The 22,608-nt window shown below is 47.4% G+C and overlaps 2 protein-coding genes across 7 annotated transcripts in view; one reads left to right on the top strand and one right to left on the bottom strand.

Moving 5' to 3' along the window:
- The window catches only part of TTF1 (transcription termination factor 1), a 28,681-nt gene extending 17,747 nt beyond the window's left edge, over window positions 1-10,934 (bottom strand). For 2 of the 6 annotated variants that reach the window (XR_011255080.1, XM_069579993.1), the window contains exons 1-3: window positions 10,846-10,910; window positions 4,572-5,605; window positions 1,033-1,253 (exon numbers count right to left, since the gene is read on the bottom strand). Coding sequence is in view for 4 of the 6 variants with exons in the window: in XM_069579993.1 (XP_069436094.1) it covers window positions 1,033-1,253; window positions 4,572-5,587 (1,237 nt within the window). In the remaining 2 variants the exon portion in view is untranslated. Of the gene's footprint in view, window positions 1-1,032; window positions 1,254-4,571; window positions 5,606-9,967 lie in introns of all 6 variants that reach the window. The other 4 variants (XR_011255081.1, XM_069579992.1, XM_069579989.1 and 1 more) reach the window with 4 other exon arrangements.
- A 4,815-nt stretch (window positions 10,935-15,749) lies between these two features.
- Window positions 15,750-22,608, top strand: part of CFAP77 (cilia and flagella associated protein 77) — a 152,164-nt gene continuing 145,305 nt past the window's right edge. Inside the window, exon 1 of the mRNA XM_069579988.1 lies at window positions 15,750-16,049. Within this exon, the coding sequence (XP_069436089.1) occupies window positions 15,855-16,049 (195 nt within the window). The 5' untranslated portion in view covers window positions 15,750-15,854. The remainder of the gene's footprint in view (window positions 16,050-22,608) is intronic.

Here is a 22,608-nt window from a genome sequence, read left to right as displayed (position 1 = left end):
GGATGGAGGGGTCAAGGTCACTGCGATTCACGTTCTATTCCTTGTCATAACTCCAAGCACTTAAGTCTCATTATTACTGACTGCGTTACACAGTACACCTTCCCATTCTTAGACTTATTTATTTTTTGGCCAAGCCACGTGGCATGTGGGATCTTAGTTCCTAACCAGGCATTGAACCTGTGCCCCCTGCAGTGGAAGTGAGGAGGCTTAACCACTGGACCGCCAGGGAGGTCCCAGACTTATTTTTAAAACCTTTTTATAAAATACATACTCATAAAAATTTCAACATAGAATACAGAAATAAAATGGCGTCCTTCTATACATATTGCTCAGTGAATTGTTCTTGCTTAGTTTGTCTATTTAAAAAAAAAAACTAATCTTATCAACATGATGAATTCTATAAGGCTACCGGCCCCCTTTTCACTTTTTTCAATAACCAGTAGCACTGGGTGTCACATGGCAGATAGCCATGAGTAAATACCACTCACTTGCAGTACGAAGCCCTACGCTTGCAGTTCATTCTGAAATCCAATAGGCTTTTTGAGAGGTTTTTGTAACAGTGAAATCAAGGAGGAGACCAAGCCGGGTGATGCTTGAAACCATGGCAACTACCACCAGCTCACCCTCCAATTAACACCCTGGAAATTACATCTCATCAAAGCCAATGATATTTGAAACGAGTTATTTTTGTTTAATCTCACTGGTACATCCTTCCCAGCCTCTTAGGCACTTAACCTCTTTCCCCACATCTTCCAGGCTTAATCTGTGTTCACCTGGTTCTTTCAGCCTTGTTCTTCCCTCACCTCCCGTAACAAAACTTGCGTCAAAAAAGAGGAAAACCATTGCACTTCATTTTGCTAATTTTATAGCACAGATGATGGTTCTGGGAGGAGATGAAGCTGAAAGCAGCTAAGGGATGCTTCCTGTAAACCTATAAAGCGGAACTTGTGCACAAAGGAGGTCAGGGCAATTTACACACATATTAGTAGCAAAGAAATCTGACCGACATTCAAGCTCAGTCCACAAGCTCACCCTGGGCTTTGAATTCTTTAAACCGCCCCAGATCATCTCGGTACATCCGCTTGATTGTGGTGGCAGCCCTGTCCTTGATGTCGGGGATGAATTCCTGCAGCTGCTTCACTGCAGACTCCAAGTCCACCTCCGGATCGTTGGAATCTCGCGAATCTTCAGATAAATATTTAGCTTCGGAACCTTTAGCCAAATTGCTTTCGTCTTCATTTGTAGGTTCTGACCTAAGGAGAAAAACTGGGTTGATTAACCTCGATGGGTCACATGCCCAGTGGCTTTCAGATTCTTTTCTTACAATGACTCTCATTTACACGGTGACAACATTAGAGCTTGCAGGGATCCTGCAGTTGATTCAGTCCATGATGTCTGAACTCTTTAATGTATTGAACAGCTTTACCAATTTGATACACCTTTGGGGCTGACAAGAAGGTAAACACGCAGCCCTAAGCCCTATTTCCACAAGGTACTGCTTCTTATATTAGTGTTTCTCAACTTTCTTGTTTCAGATATTGACTTCCTAATAAACCAGGCCCTCTTCTACGCTCATGGATTTTCAAGACACCTCTGGGACTCTTTCAATGAGTTACATTCTATAAAAATGGTTAATTAGGTAAGTCAATATTTAGGGTCTTCATAGTTACCACTCAGTTCAGTTCAGTTCAGTATTTCAGTGCAATTAACAACAGCCATATTTTCTCCCCTTTGCAGTATAAAGAAACAGTTTTCTATGTCTTGATCATTAATTCATCCCCAGAAACTTTCAATCAGCTGTCCAAAGCCACTCTTAGTCAACTGTATCAGCTAGCTGCTCAGGTGACTGAAACAAGACGAAACCGAAGCTGTACGAGCTTGTCTGAGCAAAGGGTCAACAGTCTTCACAGGCTCACAGCTCAACACAAGAACCACGGCCCAGAACACTCCTGCCTCGCTATGAGCGATCTAAACTGTCCTGATGAGATGACACAGAGGATGGCGTGAGCTGGGCCCCAGGCCATTCAGCTTCTGTATGAAACTGCTTCAAGCCAGGACAATCTTCTAGTCAGCAAAGAGAAGAACGTCAGTGGTAAGGAAATGGGGAGGAAACCTGTCCCAAGAGCCAGGAACTCAGATAAAGTGGTTTAAGAAAACTCCTGCATTTATTCATCAGCCAGCACATTTAAACGATAACTATGTAAATAACAATATCTAAACTTCTTTTATTAGGAGAACCCTAATTCAAGTTTTCTTCCTGCTCCAGTAACATTCTAAGTTCTCTAATCCTTTCTCCTATCTATGGGCATATAGACAAAGGTAATTTGGGGGCCTTAAAATGCCTTTTAAACTTATGCATAGAATTTCAGAGCCAGAGACTCAGAGACTTAAAGAAGGAACTTAGGGTTGTGGTGGCGGGGCGGGGGGGAGGGGGGCAGATGGGAGGAAGGAATAGTTATTGGGTTGGGATGGACATGTACACACTGTTGTATTTAAAATGGATAAACAACAAGGACCCACTGTATAGCACAAGGAACTCTGCCCAGTGTTACGTGGCAGCCTGGAGGTGGCGGGCTGGTGGGGGAGAGGGGCATGTAATTTGGGGGAGAATGAATACATGTATATGTAAGGGCTGAGTCCCTTCACTGTTCACCTGAAACTATCACAACATTGTTAATTGGCTATACCCAATACAAAATAAATGGTAGGGACCTAACAGAAGCAGAAGATATTAAGAAGAGGCAGCAAGAATACACGGAAGAACTGTACAAAAAAGATCTTCACGACCCAGATAATCATGATGGTGTGATCACTCACCTAGAGCCAGACATCCTGGAATGTGAAGTCAAGTGGGCCTTAAGAAGCATCACTACGAACAAAGCTAGTGGAGGTGATGGAATTCCAGTGGAGCTATTTCAAATCCTGAAAGATGACGCTGTGAAAGTGCTGCACTCAATATGCCAGCAAGTTTGGAAAACTCAGCAGTGGCCACAGGACTGGAAAAGGTCAGTTTTCATTCCAATCCCAAAGAAAGACAATACCAAAGAATGCTCAAACTATCGCACAATTGCACTCATCTCACATGCTAGTAAAGTAATGCTCAAAATTCTCCAAGCCAGGCTTCAGCAATACATGAACCGTGAACTTCCAGATATTCAAGCTGGTTTTAGAAAAGGCAGAGGAACCAGAGATCAAATTGCAAACATCCGCTGGATCATGGAAAAAGCAAGAGAGTTCCAGAAAAACATCTATTTCTGCTTTATTGACTATGCCAAAGCCTTTGACTGTGTGGATCACAATAAACTGTGGAAAATTCTGAAAGAGATGGGCTTACCAGACCACCTGACCTGCCTCTTGAGAAACCTGTATGCAGGTCAAGAAGCAACAGTTAGAACTGGACACGGAACAACAAACAGACTGGTTCCAAATAGGAAAAGGAGTACATCAAGGCTGTATATTGTTACCTTGTTTATTTAACTTGTATGCAGAGTACATCATGAGATATACCGGGCTGGAGGAAACACAAGCTGGAATCAAGACTGCTGAGAGAAATATCAATAACCTCAGATATGCAGATGACACCACCCTTACAGCAGAAAGGGAAGAACTAAAGAGCCTCTTGATGAAAGTTAAAGAGGAGAGTGAAAAAGTTGGCTTAAAGCTCAACATTCAGAAAACTAGATCATGGCATCCGGTCCCATCACTTCATGGTAAATAGATGGGGAAACAGTGGAAACAGCAGCTGACTATTTTTCTGGGCTCCAAAATCACTGCAGATGGTGACTGCAGCCATGAAATTAAAAGACGCTTACTCCTTGGAAGGAAAGTTATGACCAACTTAGACAGCATATTTAAAAGCAGAGACATTACTTTGCCAACAAAGGTCCGTCTAGTCAAGGCTATGGTTTTTCCAGTGGTCATGTATGGATGTGAGAGTTGGACTATGAGAAAGCTGAGCGCTGAAGAATTGATGCTTTTGAACTGTGGTGTTGGAGAAGACTCTTGAGAATCCCTTGGATTGCAAGGAGATCCAATTGGTCCATCCTAAAGGAGATCAGTCCTGGGTGTTCACTGGAGGGACTGATGTTGAAGCTGAAACTCCCAATACTTTGGCCACCTGATGTGAAAAGCTAACTCATTTGAAAAGACCCTGATGCTGGGAAAGATTGAGAGCAGGAGGAGAAGGGCACGACAGAAGGTGAGATGGTTGGATGGCATCACCGACTCGATGGACATGGGTTTGGGTGGACTCCGGGAGTTGGTGATAGACAGGAAGGCCTGGCGTGATGTGGTTCATGGGGTCGCAAAGAGTTGGACACGAGTGAGAGACTGAACTGAATACAAAAGAAAAAGTTAAAAAAAAAAAAATAGTTCTCAATGAAAACAGAATCTAACTGCCTCATTATATCCACGAAGAAAGGAAGGTCCCTGCCAAGTTCCGCAGTTAGTTCTGCCCGTCACTCTATACCCGGATGGTCCACCTCTTTACGATTTCTACCACTCACTATAGCTGGGCTGAACAAAGAGGTCACAGGCAGGGTTCACACACAAGACGTACACCATCATGTTACCTCTGCACCTTTTTGGAACAGGCCTGGGGATTCTCGTGTGGCCTGGGTTTCGCACTTTCTTCAACCAAGGTACCTTCCAGGGAATCAAGAGGCGTGTCCTCAGAGTTCCTCCTGGGCACTGAAAAATCACCAGGCTCCACGGTGCTCTCAAGAGATCTTCGCTTCCTTTTCTTAGACTTTTTCTTGAGGCCGCTGGAGTCCTCACTGGCTCCTGCAGTCTCGACCTCGTCTGCCACTCGGGATCCCTCCAAGTACACGCGCTCAGCCCTCTCGGGTGCAGCCAAGGCCTCGAATTCTGGGGGATCTGGATGCTTCCTCTTCCTTTTCCTGGACTTGCTGTGACCTGCAGACACTGAGAGTCGCACGATTCCATCCTCTTGGTCCACTTGAGGCTGCGGTTTCTTGTCCTGGGAGGCAGCCCTGGGCAGGGCAATGCTTGCACCCCGACTTTCCTGGACAGCGTCCCAGGATTCAACTTCCCTCTGACGTTTTTTATGCTTCTTCTTCTTCTTCTTCTTCTTCTTCTGAACTTCACCGTGCAGTTCCTCGGATGTGTTTTCACGTGGCTTGGGAACTGAATGGGGTTCATCTACTTCAGGCTGTTCTGTCGACTTCTGCTCCTTGCTTGCATCAACGTAAACGACATCCACATCACTCCTGAAATTCTTTGGTGTGTTCTCAATATTTTCTTTATCCACCAGGACATACGCAACACCTGTTTCCTCGTCGACTCCCAAAGCACTTTTTCTTCTCTTTTTCTTCTTTTTGGGTTTAGGTGTGGCCATTTCGGTCTCATCGCAGATTTCTGATTTCTTCAAAGGAGAGGAAACGAGACGCTGTCTGTCCTTTCTCTTTTTCTTACTCTCCGTTATGTCGCGCTGCTCACTTGCCAGGGGGGCGGCTCTGAAACTCTCCTGGGAATGCCTCCGGTGTCTGTCCTTATGTTTAGAATGCTTAGCCTTTTTCTTCACGAAAACAGGAGTTTGGGTTTCCAAGCGGCTTGATTTTCCTTCCATTTTACTCCTGTAGGGGAACTTAACAACACAGTTTATTTTTGCAGAGCATTTTATACGTTAGCCTCAGAGGAAAGAAAACAAAATCACAGAAAGATGAAACTGCATGACAAATGATAAGCCTGGAGTCATGATTACAAATTTCCTATTATTCCAAATGCACAGCAAGCTCACTATAATTCTCTTGTCTGCTTCCACTGCCTTTATGATATAGGAAAAAGAACCAGTTAGCTGAGAACAATGCTGTGGCGTGATCAGGCCCTTGTTCTCCCTCCTCTTCACCTCTCTTTTGTGTTCCAGCCAAACATGCCCTTTTCTTTTTCTTTCTTTGGCTCCCCAAACATGCTCCAATCCTCTCCTTGGCTCAAAGTCTGATGAAACACGATTTCCTCTCTCCAGGATGCTCTCCACTGCCTCCCACCCCTCCCTGCCTCCTGCCTCCTTTTATCTTTCAGAGCTTGGCTTGAACATCGCTTCTTCAAGAAAACTTTAAAAGAACATATGCATTATGATACCATGTATACTACAGTAAAAAAATATACACATTATGGTTCCCAGGTGGCTCAGTGGTAAAGAATCCACTTGCTAAGCAAGAGACGCAGGTTTGATCCTTGGGTCAGGAAGATCCCCTGGAGAAGGGAATGGCAACCCACCCAGTATCCTTGCCTGGGAAATCCCATGGACAGAGGAGCCTGGTGGGCTAAGGTCCATGGGTTTGCAAAGAGTCAGACTAAATAACAACCATATATGTTACATTTAAAACACAAAAACAGTTTCATGTACCTTTTCTGAATGGATATATATGTGGCAAAACTATAAACACAGTAAACTGGCAAATCAGGGATTAGGGACAATCCTAATTGTCATATCTGTAAAGTTTTCTTTCTCTTCCTTTTTTTTTTAAGCCACGCCCTACGACTGCACGTGGGATTTCAGTTCTGTAACCAGGGATCCACCCTTGGTCCCTGCAGTGGGAGTGCAGAGTCTTAACCACTGGACTGCCAGGGAAGCCCCTGTAGTCTTTTATTTCTTAACTGGAGTGATGAGTACATGGGTGTTTGTTATATTTTTGTCTATGCTTACTTGAATGCCTTAAATAGTTCACTTTATAAAGCAAGGGGCAGAACAAGGGCAAAGGCTGCTTTCACTTGTGTTAAAAACAAGCAAATGAAGGATATAAATGTACTAAGTATCTACAAAAGAGAAAGACAGAAAAGAAAGTTTTCCTGATCCCTTGGGCTTTGTCTATTCCCCAGACAATATACTTTCACAGCAAACTACTTCTCTTTTACAGCATTTAGCCCAGCTGTGGTTCACAGCGAGGACAGCAGGCAACCACTGACCTCAAACTAAAAGATTATCTCTTTGAGAAAGAGGCTGAATGGGCCTTATTAGTGGGTCAAAGAAGAGCCCAAGTTCTGCAGTCAGTTGGAATGAAGTTTAATAAGGCCCCCAAGTCATTTCTTATACAGAGCACGTGCACTCTGGAGGTTGAGTACAGGAACAGAAATGTACTTCACAGAAGGTGAAGGTGAAGTTAAAGTCGCTCAGTCGTGTCCGACTCTTTGCGACCCCGTGGACTGTAGCCTACCAGGCTTCTCTGTCCATGGGATTCTCCAGGCAAGAATACCAGAGTGGGTTACCATTTCCTTCTCCAGGGGATCTTCCCAACCCAGGGATCAAAACCGGGTCTCCCGAATTGGAGGCAGACGCTTTAACCTCTGAGCCACCAGGGAAGCCCACTTCACAAAAGACAGGGTTGAAAATATAATTTTACAAACATGTCATAACTTTCCTTGCTCTGTACCGCTTCTGGGTTTCAATTTTTAAGATTTTACTTCTCTGTAAGTAGGAAATATGTTTACACGGTTCAAACATCAGAGTAATCTATGCATATCCCTCCTCCTTTCTCACACAGAAGGTGCGTGAGTGCTAAGTCACTTTGGTTGTGTCTGGCTCTTTGTGACCCTCTGGACTGTAGCCCGCCAGGCTCCTCCATCCATGGGATTCTCCAGGCAAGAACACTGGACTGGACTGTCGTCCCCGCCTCCAGGGGATCTTCCCCACCCAGGAATCCAGCCTGCATCTCCTCTGTCTCCAGCGTTGGCAGGCGGGGTTTTTATCACTGGCGCCACCTGGGAAGCCCCTCACACGGTGTCTGTATTTTATGATCTGCATTTTGCGATTTTCATTTAACAACAGATTCTGGAGATCTCTCTGTATCAATGGTCTTTCAATTCGGAACGCTGAGCACATTTTCTACAGAAGGCGCCTACTTTTCCCAGGTAGTAAGGAAGCTGTAAGAGTTGTGGGGCTTTCCTGGTGGTCCAGAGGGTAAGAGTCCCCCCACCAAGGCAGCGGACCTGAACTCAATCCCCGGTCCAGGAAGAACCCACACACTGCGGAGCAACTGGGCCTGCACTCTAGAGCCTGTGCTCTGCTCTGCAACAAGAGAAGCCCCCCGGTGAGAAGCCTGTGCCCCGCACCCAGGAGCAGCCCCTGCTCGCCACAACTAGAGAAAGCCCCTGCAGCAGCCAAATATAAATAAATTAGAAAAAAAAAGAATTGTGTAGCTGGAAGGTCCGGGAATGACAAACATGTGGACTGATCAGACTAAAAGCCAAATCCCCAGCCTCACGATTATACCTTCAACGGAGGCACCAGCTTTGGTGGAGGCCTCTCTTCCTGGCGTCACTCAGAGATACATGGACACCCATCTCTGACTCTCTGAGACCTCAGCTGTAAGCAGTGTAACGGCCACAACTCGATGGCCTGTTCAGAGAAGGCCCAGCGGGCTTTGGCTGTCTCTTCCACCACCAGACCCCAGCGTCTAGCACAGTGCCTGGTTCACAGGAGAAATCCAATAAATACATTTTGAGAATGAATTAATGCCTTCTCTTTGGTTGCCCTGGAACTGTTAAGAACATTCGGAGGAAAAAACTCACAACTGGGCAGATGGGCACTGCTTTAAGCCCTTGGCTGCTGACTACAGCTGGGACCCAAGCAGTGACCAGCAGCTGAGCCCTGTCTCTCTAGTTCTGCGCTGTCCAATACGGCAGCCACGAGCCGCACGAGCTGCTGAGTGCTTAAACGTGGTTAGGCCAAACTGCGTCTAAGCGTAAATACACACTGCATTTCAAAGACTTGGAACAGACAGAGAAATAGCTCCCCCATACTGTTGTTTACTGCTTTCACGATGAAATGATGGTTTGGATATTGTTCAGTATGTGCATTCCTAATTTTCTTTCCTTTTTATGTTTTTTTAACGTAGGAAATTTTAAATGACACATGTGGCTTGTGTTCTTACATTTTCTGAGAACAACAGTGTCCGGAAGGCTCACTTGCCTACTCTTCTTGAAATGGTTATTTCAAATCTTCCCAGGTGGCGCTAGTGGTAAAGAACCCACCTACCAATGCAGGAGATATAAGAGATACCGGTTCGATCCCTGGGTTGGGAAGATCCCCTGGAGGAGGGCATGGCAACCCACTCCAGTATTCTTGCCTGGAGAATCCCATGGATAGAGGAGCCTGGCAGGGTACAGTCCATGGGGTCACAAGAGTTGGACACGACTGAAATGATTTAGCACACACAAACTCTCAACAAGCTACAAAATTTCATCCTTCACCCCGACCTGAAGTAGATTAACTTGCCTCTGACCTCACACCCTTACACACATTAGCTAAGAAATATGTCCCCCCCAAATCTAACATGTTTGCCTGCATTTCCCTGTTCTCCTCCCCTCTTGCTGCTGCAAAGGAAGTGTTTCTTCTGTCAGAGACCATTTCTTCCCTGTGTGCTGCGTCCCAACCTCCTCCTCCTCCTCCTCAGAGAGACGGTGACCCATCAGCTACCCAGTCTCTCCCCTTCTGCCTCCTGCACTGGATCCCTTCCAGCAAAGTCCAACAATCTTCAGACTATTTTCTAACTTAAAACAAAAAACAAGGATGCCACTATCCTCCAAACCCAAAGTCCCACCTAGCTATTCTCTTTCCTCCCCTTCACAGCAAAATTTCTTTTTTTTTTTTTTTTTTGCCAAACCACACAACTTGTGGGATCTTACTTCCCTGAAAGTGAAAGTCGCTCAGTCCCGTCCAACTCTTGTGATCCCATGAATTATACAACCCATGGAATTCTCCAGGCCAGAATACTGGAGTGCGTAGCCTTTTTCCTTCTCCAGGGGATCTTCCCAACCCAGGAATTGAACCCAGGTCTCCCACATTGCATGTGGACTCTTTACCAGCTGAGCCACCCTGATCAGGGATCAAACCTGTGTCCCCTGCAGTGCAAGCATGGTGTCCTAACCACTGGACTACCAGAGAATTCTCTCAAGCTCTCTTAATAACAATGAACAGAGCAGATAATTCTTTTAAATATTCGTTTACCTTCCATCTGTTTCTTTCTTTCTTTTTGGTAAATACCTTGTATGTTGCTCCTTCTGGTTTCTTGAACTCAGCACAACCTTTTATATACAGGGTCACTTCCCACTAAACCCCCCCCCCCTTTTTTTTTAATGGCCTCTCCATGATTCTTAAGACAGAATCCCAAATCCTTACAGATCTACCATTCCCTTTATGATTTAGTCTGCTCCAAGACCACCTCTCCACCTCTCATTTTTCTGTGGGTTTCAGACATCCTGTCTTCTTTAAGTCCCCAGAATATACCATGTATCTTTATCAGGGGATTTACAAAAGCATCTCATTCTCCCAGGAATGCTTTCCCCTCTGCGTTACCTTTCTATAACTAGTCTTAAGTTTGAAAATCACTTCCTCTAATTCCTCCTGGGTCCCGCTTCCTCCTTACAGGGTTTCTCAACAATCCAGCTGTTTCCCCGATGGCACTTAGCTCCGGAGGGACGTAACCGGCCACCCAAGGGCTGCGGTCTCCTCGTCCTGTTTGTTTCCCAAACGGTTCCCTGGATATGCATTTATCCCTATTTATATTCGGAATAGACCACTTCCTGCCCTGCAGGGACGTGCCCAAGCCTGGTCCTGGATTCCTTCCCCACTCTGGGGTTCCATGAAGACCCCGCTCGGCCCCGGGATGGGCATTCCGGGGCTGATAGGAAGGAAAAAAACAAAAAACGAAAGTTCCCGCGTGGAAGGGCCTGGAGCGGCTGCGAGAAAACAGGCACCACGTCCATCCCTGGGGACCTGGGTCCAACGCAGGCCTCTGCGGAGATGAGGACAAGCGGCCATAAACAGCTCGGTTCAGATACGATCACTGGGGGAAAAAAACCGGAACAACTGAAAAGCACTCTCACCTACGGGCCAAACGCGTCGTCCCCTTGCCTTCCAATCCGGAAGTGCCGGTGTCGTGGAAGCGGATATCGCCGTGCGTCACTTCCGTCCCGCCCTCCAGCAACGCGTTGCCATGACAGCATGCTGGCCTGCTCCAGGCTGTGATTCTTCAGTTCAGTTCAGTTCAGTGGCTCAGTCGTGTCCGACTCTTTGCGACCCCATGAATCGCAGCACGCCAGGCCTCCCTGTCCATCACCAACTCCCGGAGTTCACTCAGACTCACGTCCATCGAGTCAGTGATGCCATCCAGCCATCTCATCCTCTGTCGTCCCCTTCTCCTCCTGCCCCCAATCCCTCCCAGCATCAAAGTCTTTTTCAATGAGTCAACTCTTCGCATGAGGTGCCCAAACTACTGGAGCTTCAGCTTTAGCATCATTCCTGCCAAAGAAATCCTAGGGTTGATCTCCTTCAGAATGGACTGGTTGGATCTCCTTGCAGTCCAAGGGACTCTCAAGAGTCTTCTCCAACACCACAGTTCAAAAGCATCAATTCTTCGGCGCTCAGCTTTCTTCACAGTCCAACTCTCACATCCATACATGACCCCTGGAAAAACCATGGCCTTGAGTAGACGGACCTTTGTTGGCCAAGTAATGTCTCTGCTTTGCAATATGCTATCTAGATTGGCCATAAATTTTCTTCCAAGGAGTAAGCGTCTTTTAATCTCCTGGCTGCAGTCACCATCTGTGATTCTTAGGCCGTTGTTTTCTGCGTGTTTTGTTTTCTACTGCGATCTTTGGGAGTTGGGTGGGTCAGGGGAGGGGCTTCCCAGGTGGCGCTCTTGGTAAAGAACCTGCCCTCCAATGCAGGAGATGAGGGAGACTCTAGAGACAACGGTTCGATCCCTGGGTTGGGGAAGATTCCCTGGAGGAAGGCATGGCCACCCACCAGTATTCTTGCCTGGAGAATTGCCATGGACAGAGGAGCCTGGCGGGATACGGTCCATAGGGTCTCAGAGTCGGACACAACTGAAGCGACTTAGCATGCATGCACAGGGCAAGCAGGCACGCACACGCAGGGCAGGGGAGAAAGTGGGACGCCAGAGCTCTTCCGCCGACTTGCTGGTTCATGCCTACACTGCCATGTATTCAACGGTTTTTTGCTGAGGTCCATCTACATTGAACTGTGGTGTTGGAGAAGACTCTTGAGAGTCACTTGGACTGCAAGGAGATTCAACCAGTCCATCCTAAAGGAGATCAGTCCTGGGATTTCTTTGGAAGGAATGATGCTAAAGCTGAAACTCCAGTACCTTGGCCACCTCATGCGAAGAGTTGACTCATTGGAAAAGACTCTGATGCTGGGAGGGATTGGGGCCAGGAGGAGAAGGGGACAACCGAGAATGAGATGGCTGGATGGCATCACTGACTCGATGGACCTGAGTCTGAGTGAACCCCAGGCTTTAGTGATGGACAGGGAGGCCTGGCAATTCATGGGGTCACAAAGAGTCAGACTTGACTGAGCGACTGAACTGAACTGAGCTACAGTCCAGGAGTGAACAAGAAGGTGAAGGTTACCCGAGGAAGCCAGAGAACAAACAGATCAACCAAAATAATTCAGATCCCCCTCCAAGGAGAAGAAAACAGGGCAATGTGATGGAGAACGACTGGGGTCAGTGAGTGCTAGGTTAGAAGACTCTTTGACGAGTGACAGTTGAGTTTGAAACGAAAAAGATGAACGAAAATCGAGATGGTAGAGTGTTCCAGGCTGGGAAGAAATCCGGAGTCCCTGAGCTTGGTTGCTGGAGGAACTGAAGGAAGGCCAGGGCAGCGGGGGCACCGTGAAAACCAGGGGAGAGTGGTGGGAGGTGACCTCAGGGCTTGGCAGCGGTGAACCGGTGCAGGGTCTGATGCACGTTGAACTTCTGTGAAAGTTAGAGCTAGAAGAAGCCTCGAATATCTATTCCGATTCTTCCATTTCCGCTGTGTCCTGAAGAAACATAGTTCATGATTAAAAATAAAGTTTTAAGCAGGTCAAGTCAAAGACAGAATGCATGCCACGCAAACTTTTTAGCCTTATTACACAGTGAGCATAATCACACCAGCGACGAGACTTCTCATTGAATCCTATAACAACCCCCTGTTGTAGGAATCTTTATTAGGTGATATCAGCCTTACCTTGGGGCTGAGAAAGCTAGAGCTTCGTGTAACTTGTCCCAGTGGACTTATATTGCCCCCAGCTAGGATTAAAACCTGTGATCCTTCCATTACTCCAGGAGCCTAGCCCTTGCTGTACCATTTGACCTTCTCTGTTTGAGCTGCCAAGCAGCTTTGATTAAAAAATGAACAGGAGGGACTTCCTTTGTGGTCCAGGCACTAAAAACTGCACTTCCAACGCAGGGGGCTCTGGTTCCATCCATAGGGAAGTAGATCCCACATGCTGCAACTAAGAGTTCACATGCCAGCAGCTAGAGATTCCACGTACTGTAACTAAAGATTCCAGTGCCATGACTAAGACCTGGCACAGCCAAACAAATATTTTTTTAAGTGCATAATGTACATATATGTGAAAACCTGAAAGCAAAGTAGACTAGAGAAACCGTAAGCCTGAATCATACATACACACCATGCTCGAAGGCTGTTCCAGGCCTTGGATGAGCAGCTGGGATTCCGGCTTGCCCTGGAAATGCAGTGCTGGTGTTGTCCACTGTTGGTGGGAAAGGCCTGAGGGCAGGTTTGTTGTCTGTGCAACTAACTCTGTGGTGAACCCCTTACCCAGAGCCTTGTAGATACTTGCACATTTAATGCAGGTGATAATGATGAGTGAATGACCCCACAGAAGGCTGAAACTAGAAGGCAGACCAAACATCCAGGCTAGTGGTTCCCAAAACAGTGCAGCAGTTACTAGGAAGCTCTTAAAAAGTGCAGATTCCCAACTTTGCACACGGACTGCATAGTGTGTTAGTCGCTCACTCATGTCCAACTGCTTTCAACCCCATGGTCTAGCCATGGATGGGCATGAATTCTGGAGTGGGTTGCTATTCCCTTCTCCAGGGGATCTTCCTGATCCAGAGATCGAACAAACACAAGTCTCCGGCATTGCAGTCAGATTCTTTACCCTCTGAGCTACCACTGTATCACATTAAAATCCATAGACATAACAGCATTCTATAAGAGAACGTCCTTATTCTTGGCAGATACATGTATTTAAGGTCAAATATGATACTGTCCCCCTGGAGGAGGGCATGGCAACCTGCTCCAGTATTCTTGCCCCATGGACAGAGGAGCCTGGTGGGCTACAGTCCATTGGGTCGCAAAGAATCGGACACAACTGAGCGACTTAGCACAAATGCATGATACTATCTGCAGATATTTTCAAAATGATTCAGCAGTATGTGTGTGTGAAAGAAAATAGGCAAATACTAAGGACCAGTGAATCTAGGCCTTGCAGATGGTGACTGCAGCCATGAAATTAGAAGACGCTTGCTCCTTGAAAGAAAAGCTATGACCAACCTAGACAGCATATTAAAATGTAAGAGGCATTACTTTGCCAACAAAGGTCCATCCAGTCAAAGCTATGGTTTTTCCAGTAGTCACATATGGATGTGCGAGTTGAACCATAAAGACAGCTGAGTGCCAAAGAATCGATGCTTTTGAACTGTGGTGTTGGAGAAGACTCTTGAGAGTCCCTTGGACTGCAAGGATATCTAACCAGTCAATCCTAAAGGAAATCAGTGCTGAATATTCATTGGAAGGACTGATGCTGAAGCTGAAACTCCAGTACTTTGGCCACCTGATGAAAAGAACTGATTCACTGGAAAAGACCCTGATGCTGGGCAAGATTGAAGGCAGGAGGAGAAGGGGATGACAGAGGACAAGATGGTTGTATGGCATCACCAACTCAAAGGACACGAGTCTGAGCAAGCCCTGGGAGCTGATGATGGACAGGGAAGCCGGGAGTACTGCAGTCCATGGGGTCACAAAGAATCGGGCGTGACTGAGCGACTGAACTGAATGAATCTAGGTGAAGTCTACACAGATTTTCATTGCACTCTTCTTTCAAAGTTTCTGTAGCTTTGAACTTAAAAAAAGGGGAAAAATCCGAAAGGGAAGGAGTATTAAAATGCAGATTCCTAGAACCCATTTCCAGATATTGTGATTCAGTGAGTCTGTATTTTTCAACTTCTCTTTATTCTGTTGCACAAAGTTGGGTACCATTGATTTCATTCAACTCTAGACTTTCCTCACTACCCATTTCACAGAAGAAAACAGAGGACTCAAGAAGGCGACTAATTTGAGATTAGCGGTAACATCAGTCCTAGAATGCAAATTTCTATTTCATCCTGAAACGCATAGCAGCCTGCCCTGGGGTTGTGTGTGTGTGTGTGTGTGTGTGGGTGTGTGTGTGTGTCGAGGGAACGGGGCGGGGGGGGGGGGGGTGGGATGGAGACAGGGGAGGGGCGCTGGGAAAAATGGGATGGGGTGGAGAGTGGAGGGGAGTGTTTTAACTTGGAAATCAGGTGTAAGTGGTCCTCTAGAAATCCGTCGCTTTTAAAATCTGTGTAGACTTCACGTAGATTCATAGCCCAGTGGTGATTCCTGAGTTTTCCTCGAGTAAGAAAAGTCAGAAACAGGTCCAATTAGGTGGCCGCCAGTAAGTTTCCTGTAAGTCAATCAACCTGCTCTGTTGCAGCGCCGTTGGCGTCCCGTCGCCACGGAGACGGGCGGTTCCATTTTTCCTTAAGGGGTGGTCATGATTTTCTCCCCTTTTCAAATCCATAGCGAGGCTCCCAGAAGACGCTCTCATAAACCTACAGAGGGGTTTTTGTGGGTCTTAGCTCTCCTCGCAAGGAGGTGGGGGAGCGCGAGGTGGGCACGCCTCCCTCCGGATGGAGCCCGGCGTCCGAGCCTACCCCGGGGCCTAGGTGGTGCGTCCCGGGATTGGGGGCTCACCTGCTCAGAGCTCCGCGGCTGCCCTCCCCCAAGCTGGAAAGCGCGCTGAATCCAGCGGGCCGGCCGACTCCCAGCCACCCCCCAGGATGCCAGAGGCTAGGAACTCCTGCCAGGACCTCACGCGATGGAAGAAGAAGAAGCCGCCGGTCCGCCGCACCGTCAGCCAGATCTGCCCACCCCCGCGGCGGCCCCTGACCGTGGCCGACATCCGGCCGGGCATGGAGAACGAGAGGCTGGGGGTCGTGCGGGATTCCATGTTTCAGAACCCGCTCATCGTCAAGGTGAGGCCCGCCCCACACCCACCGGCCCCTTTGCGCTCGTCCCCTCACTGGACATCCGCGGGGTCGCGGGTTTCCACCTGTTTTGCCCGGGTCCCACCGCTCCCGCCCGAGCGTGGCGTTGGAAGCTCCAGCTCTGGTTCAGACAGACCTGGAACCCCCCCGTCCCTCGGCCTTGGTGAGGTCAGTGGCAGGCCGCGTAGTCTCGCTGAGCCTTAGTTTCCTCATCCTCAAAGTGGGTCGAAAATGGAACTCTTTCAAGGGAGTGATCGGGCAGATCGCATAAGGTAATCCCTGCGGGACCGCCGACACGCGCGCGGTAAGCCCTCCACGTTGGCGGCTGCTGTTCGCCTATGTATTCGCCCAGAATGAACCCAAGGGGTGACAGACTGGTTGTCCTTACCACCTGCCAGCCCTCCCAGGGCGCAGGCCTCCTCCCTCAATCCTCCTGCACGCCTGGGCTGCTATTGTGTACGAGGGTTCTGTATCTATCCTGAAAGCATCACTTCCGTGTTAATTTCCACCCGGTCATACTCTTATGCAAAATTACGACCCGAAGCATCGTCCCCACACCCACCGCCAAAAAGCGCAGAACTCTCTGCCATAGGGGGCCCACAGGCAACGGCGAGAGGGAGGCGCAGTTTCCAAAGAGTTCGCCTCCCCTTTGATCGCAAGCCCGCTCGCGTTAGTCACGTTTGCAGACTAGTGATCACCCAACGCCGCGGCATCCACGCGCCTTCCCGGGATGAGGGCGCCAGGAAAGTCAAGTTGAAATTTGGCGCTAGGAAAGCAGGTCATGCAATTTTACCTTACGCCACTGGAGGGCAGTGTGCCTTTAAAAATGCGCGCAGCTCCCCAGACGCCGGAGGTGGAAGGCGCAGGTGATAACCGTGGATTCAGTAGCAATTATTTATCTGAACGCCAGGAGCTGCTCAGAGCCCAGAGGTTTTGGTTGTTGTTTGTTTGTTTGTTTTTGGTACAGGGAACCTAGGCTATCTTAACATCGTAGTAAGATGAGCTGAGTTAATTGGCTCCTTTGAAAACCTTGACTTTCTCCTCTTGCCTTCTTCAAACTATCGTTATGTTCCTGGGCCAGCAGCTGGGAGAAGCTGGCTTGTTTCACTGGACATTCATCCATCTAATATGCTCCCCTTCTTTGGCCACCCAAAGTGAAGCAAAGTTCTTCACCTGAGAGTGAGAATAGTCACTCTCAGAGGACAGGTGCCTCCCACAGATGAGATCAAGATCAGACATTCTGGGATCAAGAGAACATCAACATCCCCGCCTCTGATCATTGCTTTCACTCAAGCAGTTACTGATGGGCCAACACCTTCCTACTTCAGTACAAAATGGACAGACAACATGATGGAGTTATTCTCTATGGCGAATTAATAGTGTGTGATACCCGTCCCAAGCTACCATATATACATAGAGACACATATATAATACAGGTATATGTGTAGATATACAGGGGGCACTGTGGTAAAGAGCCCGCCTGCCAATGCAGGCAGATGTAGGAAACAGGTTCAGTCCCTGGCTTGGGAAGATCCCCTGGAGGAGGGCATGGCAGTCTACTCCAGTATTCTTGCCTGGAGAATTTTATGGACAGAGAAGAATAGCAAGCCACAGTCCATAGGTCACAAAGAGCTGGACACGACTGAAATGACTTAGCATGCACACACACACATACACGTATGTTTTGCATATATGTGCGTACGCATGTATGTATATACAATATGCATGTGTATGACATGTATTCCCAGGTGGCTCAGTGACAAAGAATCCACCTGCCAAGCAGGAGACAAAGGTTCCCTCCCTAGGAACGAAGGAAGATCCCCTGGAGAAGGAAATGGCAGCCCACTCCAGTATTCTTACCTGGGAAATCCCAGGGACAGAGGAGCCTGGCAGGCTACAGTCCATGGGATTGCAAAAAAGTTGGACACAGCTTAGCAACAGCTGAACAACAGCAACAAGCAACAAGCAACATGCAACAGCAACAAGCATACATCTCTAGGTAAAAAATCCTGTACCTTTTCCCTTTTGCTTGTACTGCGTATCCAGAAGGACAGCATTTGGCCTCTGGATGGCGCTAGCTGCACAGCTTCCAGACATTCAGTCCCAATTCCTGAACCTGAGCTTTGGGCTGGAAAATGTACAGGAGTCAGTGGCCTACGGGTGGCGGTTCTGTCTTCAGGGCCTGAGACACAGAGCCAGCAGGGACGGGGCTCGAGCGGCAGGGGGCGTCCTGGTGACTGTGCCCAGCTTGTCTCGGGGCAGCTGGACTTCTTTCTTTCCTCCCTCCAGTTTTTAATGGGCCCTAAGGTACAGATAGAGGATGAGATGGTTGGATGGCATCACCGACTGGATGGACATGAGTAGGAGTAAACTCCAGGAGTTGGTGATGGACAGGGAGGCCTGGTGTGCTGCAGTCCATGGGGTCGCGAAGAGTCGGACACGACAGAGCGACTGAACTGAACTGAACTGAACTGAACTGAAGGTACTTTCAGAAGCAGTTAAGATTTTGCCCACATTTCAATACTGACCTCTGCTGCCAGATTTTCTATCAAAACCTGACCTAAGTCAAAGCTGCAGAAACCCTGAGCCCAAGGAGTAACCTTGACTGTTACCTTCTCCTGGGTGTGCTGAGGCTGCGTGGTGGGCTCTCTGTGCAAGGTTCTGGCAGGACTCAGGATAGAAGCGACGTTCACTGGCTCCCAGCACAGCTCTCCTCTTACCACTTCAAACTCCAAACAGCTTCCTGTATTTTAAAGAAAATTTAAATTATGAAAAAACTTGGGGAGGGAGGGTTTCAGCTCTCAAGGAAAGGAGAAGATTGAAAGTATCCAAAATGGTGGAGCCTTAAAAAAAAATCTTTTCAAAAATAATATATTACTGAACTTTCTGTTGAGGCATGGCTTATGGATTTCTTCCCTGTGGCATGTCAGTTTCACGAACGCAGATTTTCAGACCCTCCTTTCTGTGCGCTTTCTCACTGTGTGCAGCAGAGGCAGGAGTGCCCTCTGCCCGGAGGATGATTGGAACTGAGATATATTTGGGTTTTGTCTCACTCTGAACCTGAAGGCTGTATCTATATTGGGAGAATGTAACACCATAGCTATAGTCATTTACTCCCCCGAAACTGGGGGTGTTATTGCTCAGATTGTTTTCTCCAGTGAATAGGATCAGGGCTTTTTTTTCATTTAAAATGCAGACACATTGCCTTGAACAAACACAACGGTGCTGTTTCACACCCATGGAATTTACGGGGACGCACACATATCAGCTATTCAAGAATGTGTCTGCAAGATGCCACCGTAACCAAGTGAAAAGTGAAAACCTCAGACATCCAAGAGATATTTTATCAGCAAATGCTCAGCAACTGTTTGCCTCATTTAAAACCAAGCCAACTGGCTATTGAGTGGGGCTGGTTGAATCAACCCCGTGTTTTCCTGTGGCCCCCAAGAAGATGTAAATATTTTCCACTAGAAAGGGCTCCTATTCTATTGTATAAAGTGATGTGAGCCAGTTTTCCTTCAAATGTGATTCTCTGGGAAGAATAAAATTAAATAGAGAAAGAAGCCAGCTTCTCCCTCCTTGATTCTCATTCCGCCAGAACTCTGTGACTCAACATAGGATCCTGCTCCAATAGCCTTGAAGGCTCCTTCACAGAACCTGTCAGGGTTCGCCCTTCCTGCCAGCCGAACTCAGCTGATATCCTGTCAATACAATTATGGGGAGAGACTGTTTGGTTTGCTTCGCTGACAGCCTTGAATCTTCCGTTGCCCTAGAGAGGCAGGCGCGGTACAGGGATGGAATTTATTGAATTGAGCATCCTTAGAGAGTGCAAATGATCACGGCACCCGATTTTTTCATAATTTATCACTGACTTTGTTTTTCTGTGGGGGTTTATGTCACAAATAAGAAGTGCATGCGTTTGTAAGATAGAGTTACAGAATCACATCATTTGGGGGCTGGAAGGAGGCTTACAGCCATCTAGTCCAATTCTTTTTTTTGAGGATCTTAAGGCTCAGAGGAGGGAAGAGACTTGCCCAAGGCGCTACCCTGACCTGCTCACCAAAGTGGGGTGAGACTTACATCACCTGGCCTCCAGTCCTGAGCTCTTTTTGGCCACAATGCATGATTAGCTAATAAGTGACGACCCAGATTGGTTATGTATCTGTAGCACAGGCAGTCAAAAGATGTTCACCAATGAGTCTGATTCCATTATTGTTTCACTCAACATGACTTTCAGAGTGAACTCTACTAATTTCTTGGGATTTGTTCAGAGTCAAGAAATATTCACTGAATGTTTATGAAGTATTCAGCACCATGCTAAGCTCTGTTGAAGGCATAGAGGCAAATTCAGAGCTCAGCTTTTGCCTGCAAGGAGTTAATTATTCAGCTACAGAGATGGAATATATATATAAATATATATATAAAATTATTGTTGTTGTTTAGTCGCTGAGTCACGTCCAACTCTCTTGCAACCCCATACATTCCATATGTAGCTCGCCAGGCACCTCTGTGCACATATATATGTGTATTTCATATTTATGGCATATATATACATGTGGGTGTATTGTATATATGTGTATGTGTATATCTGTGTATACACCCTTCCCGCCAGCCGGACTCAGCTGATATCCTGTCAATACGATTATGGGGAGAGACTGTTTGGTTTGCTTCACTGACAATCTTGAATCTTCTGTCACTCTGGAGAGGCAGGCGAGGTCTCTTTGGTTTGCTTGGTATATGTGTATATACGTGTGTAACACATGTATATTTATGTGTGTGTGTGTTACTATTGTGTGTGATACACAGATAATAATAAGACAGACAATGTCATAGGTCACCCCTTGTCAGTTTCAAGTTTCTGCACTACCTGAAAGGGTTCAGATTTGGGAGGAGGAAACCCTGAGCAGGACTTGAGAGGCTTTATAAAGGAAAAGTCCTGAAACTGGACCTTGAAGGGTGAAAAGGTAGATTCTGGTCCTGGGGTGGAGGTGGAGACTAGGAGAAACCAAGCATTCTAGGGCTGTTTGATTCCACCCTCCTCAGATCCTGAGTGTTCACAGATTTCCACCCCAACCCCAACTGAGTTCTAGGTCCTCAGCCTTGGCACCACTGCTGGGATCGTAGTCATCGTCATCACGAGGAAGCATTTATTTAGAGCCAGTGTGTTCAAACTGGATGCTTGACAAAATTAGGCAGCCACACTAGGAACGTAACGTCTCTAAGAAGTATTGATGCTGGTGGACGTCAACGTGTAGGTAGAGACAGATGCAAACAAGATGGGCAGACCCACAGTCGGGGGAACATCCCCGTGCGGGTCAGTGTCTTTTTCATGTTCGAGGAAAGCGTGACAATGTTACATTCCGCTTCTGCACTGAAGACAATGTGCCTCTGATTGTTCAGATGCTTTTACATTCAATTTACAGAGTAACTGGGGAAAATACAGCATGGGGAAGGGGCTGAAATTCCACCACCGTCCTAATGACAGTCTCAGCCAGCTGGTGGGAAGCTTTTATTTTCCCAGGGAAAGCTGTGGGCTCATTCATCCCTGGAATTCTTTCTCTCTCAGTCCTTTTTTTCTTTTCTCTTCTTTTAAATCAAAACTTCTGGCTTCCTGGCACCCAGGCACATCCTTTAGTGAGCAGGGTGAGCGAGCAGGGGCTGTAGCAGAGCCCAGCCCTATGGCTGTTTCAGAAAGCAGACTTGCCCCCTCTCAGGCTTTTTACCGTCATGGTAGGGGTGCAGGTTTGGTGGGGGGAGGCAGCTCTGCTTGAGACCTGCCTTCCTCTTTGTCCCTCTACAGGAGGCCTTTGGCTCTCAAACTTCAGGACTTTGGGTTCCCCAGGATGAACCCAGCCCCTTTCTAAACGCTCAGATCGCTGGCAGTAAGGCTGTTCCTTTAGGAAGAATTCTGAGTCCCGTATGGACAAGTCAGCAGTCGTTTCCAGCACCTTCCAGAAACTTCCAGGCTCAAGTGCTGCTCACTCATAGAATTTAGGCCGTTTTTCCTGTATTTGAAAGACAGAGTTTTCTCGATTTAGGACTGGCCCTGTGGAAATTTCAAGCCCCTGTTTCCTATCGCAGTGGTTCTCAAATCGGCCATCTCTTTCTAGCAGCATGCGTTCTCATAAAGTGTCTCACTCAAACTGCTTGTTAAGAAAATGCACCTTATAAAAACCCCGAAAATGCACCTTTAACTGTTTAAAAAGTATAATGGGAAGGCAACTCAATTAAACGTGTTCTATATGGAGACCCTAACTTGTCAGGTATGATTTGAGTTGGTTTGTTTTGTTTGTGCTGGCCCTGAAGTGAATGAGTCACAGACTGAGGGGGTTGGAAGCAAGCTCAGACCTGGCTGGACTTTTGAGACTGGGTGATTCCGTTCCTGGAGGCCAGTGTGCAGAGCCATCGTCCAGCCCTGGGGACCTGGCTCTGTGAAACCCTAGGGTCCTCTGCTGGGCCGTCACTCCAGGACCCTCTGGCTGGCTGGGCAAAAACAAGCCAAGGTACGGTCACAATTGTACTGCATTTTGGTGGGTTTTAGCAGATA

Source organism: Ovis canadensis, chromosome 3, assembly GCF_042477335.2.
Source record: "Ovis canadensis isolate MfBH-ARS-UI-01 breed Bighorn chromosome 3, ARS-UI_OviCan_v2, whole genome shotgun sequence".
In the NCBI taxonomy this organism is placed as follows: domain Eukaryota; kingdom Metazoa; phylum Chordata; class Mammalia; order Artiodactyla; family Bovidae; genus Ovis; species Ovis canadensis.
This window is presented reverse-complemented; position numbering and strand designations above follow the sequence as displayed.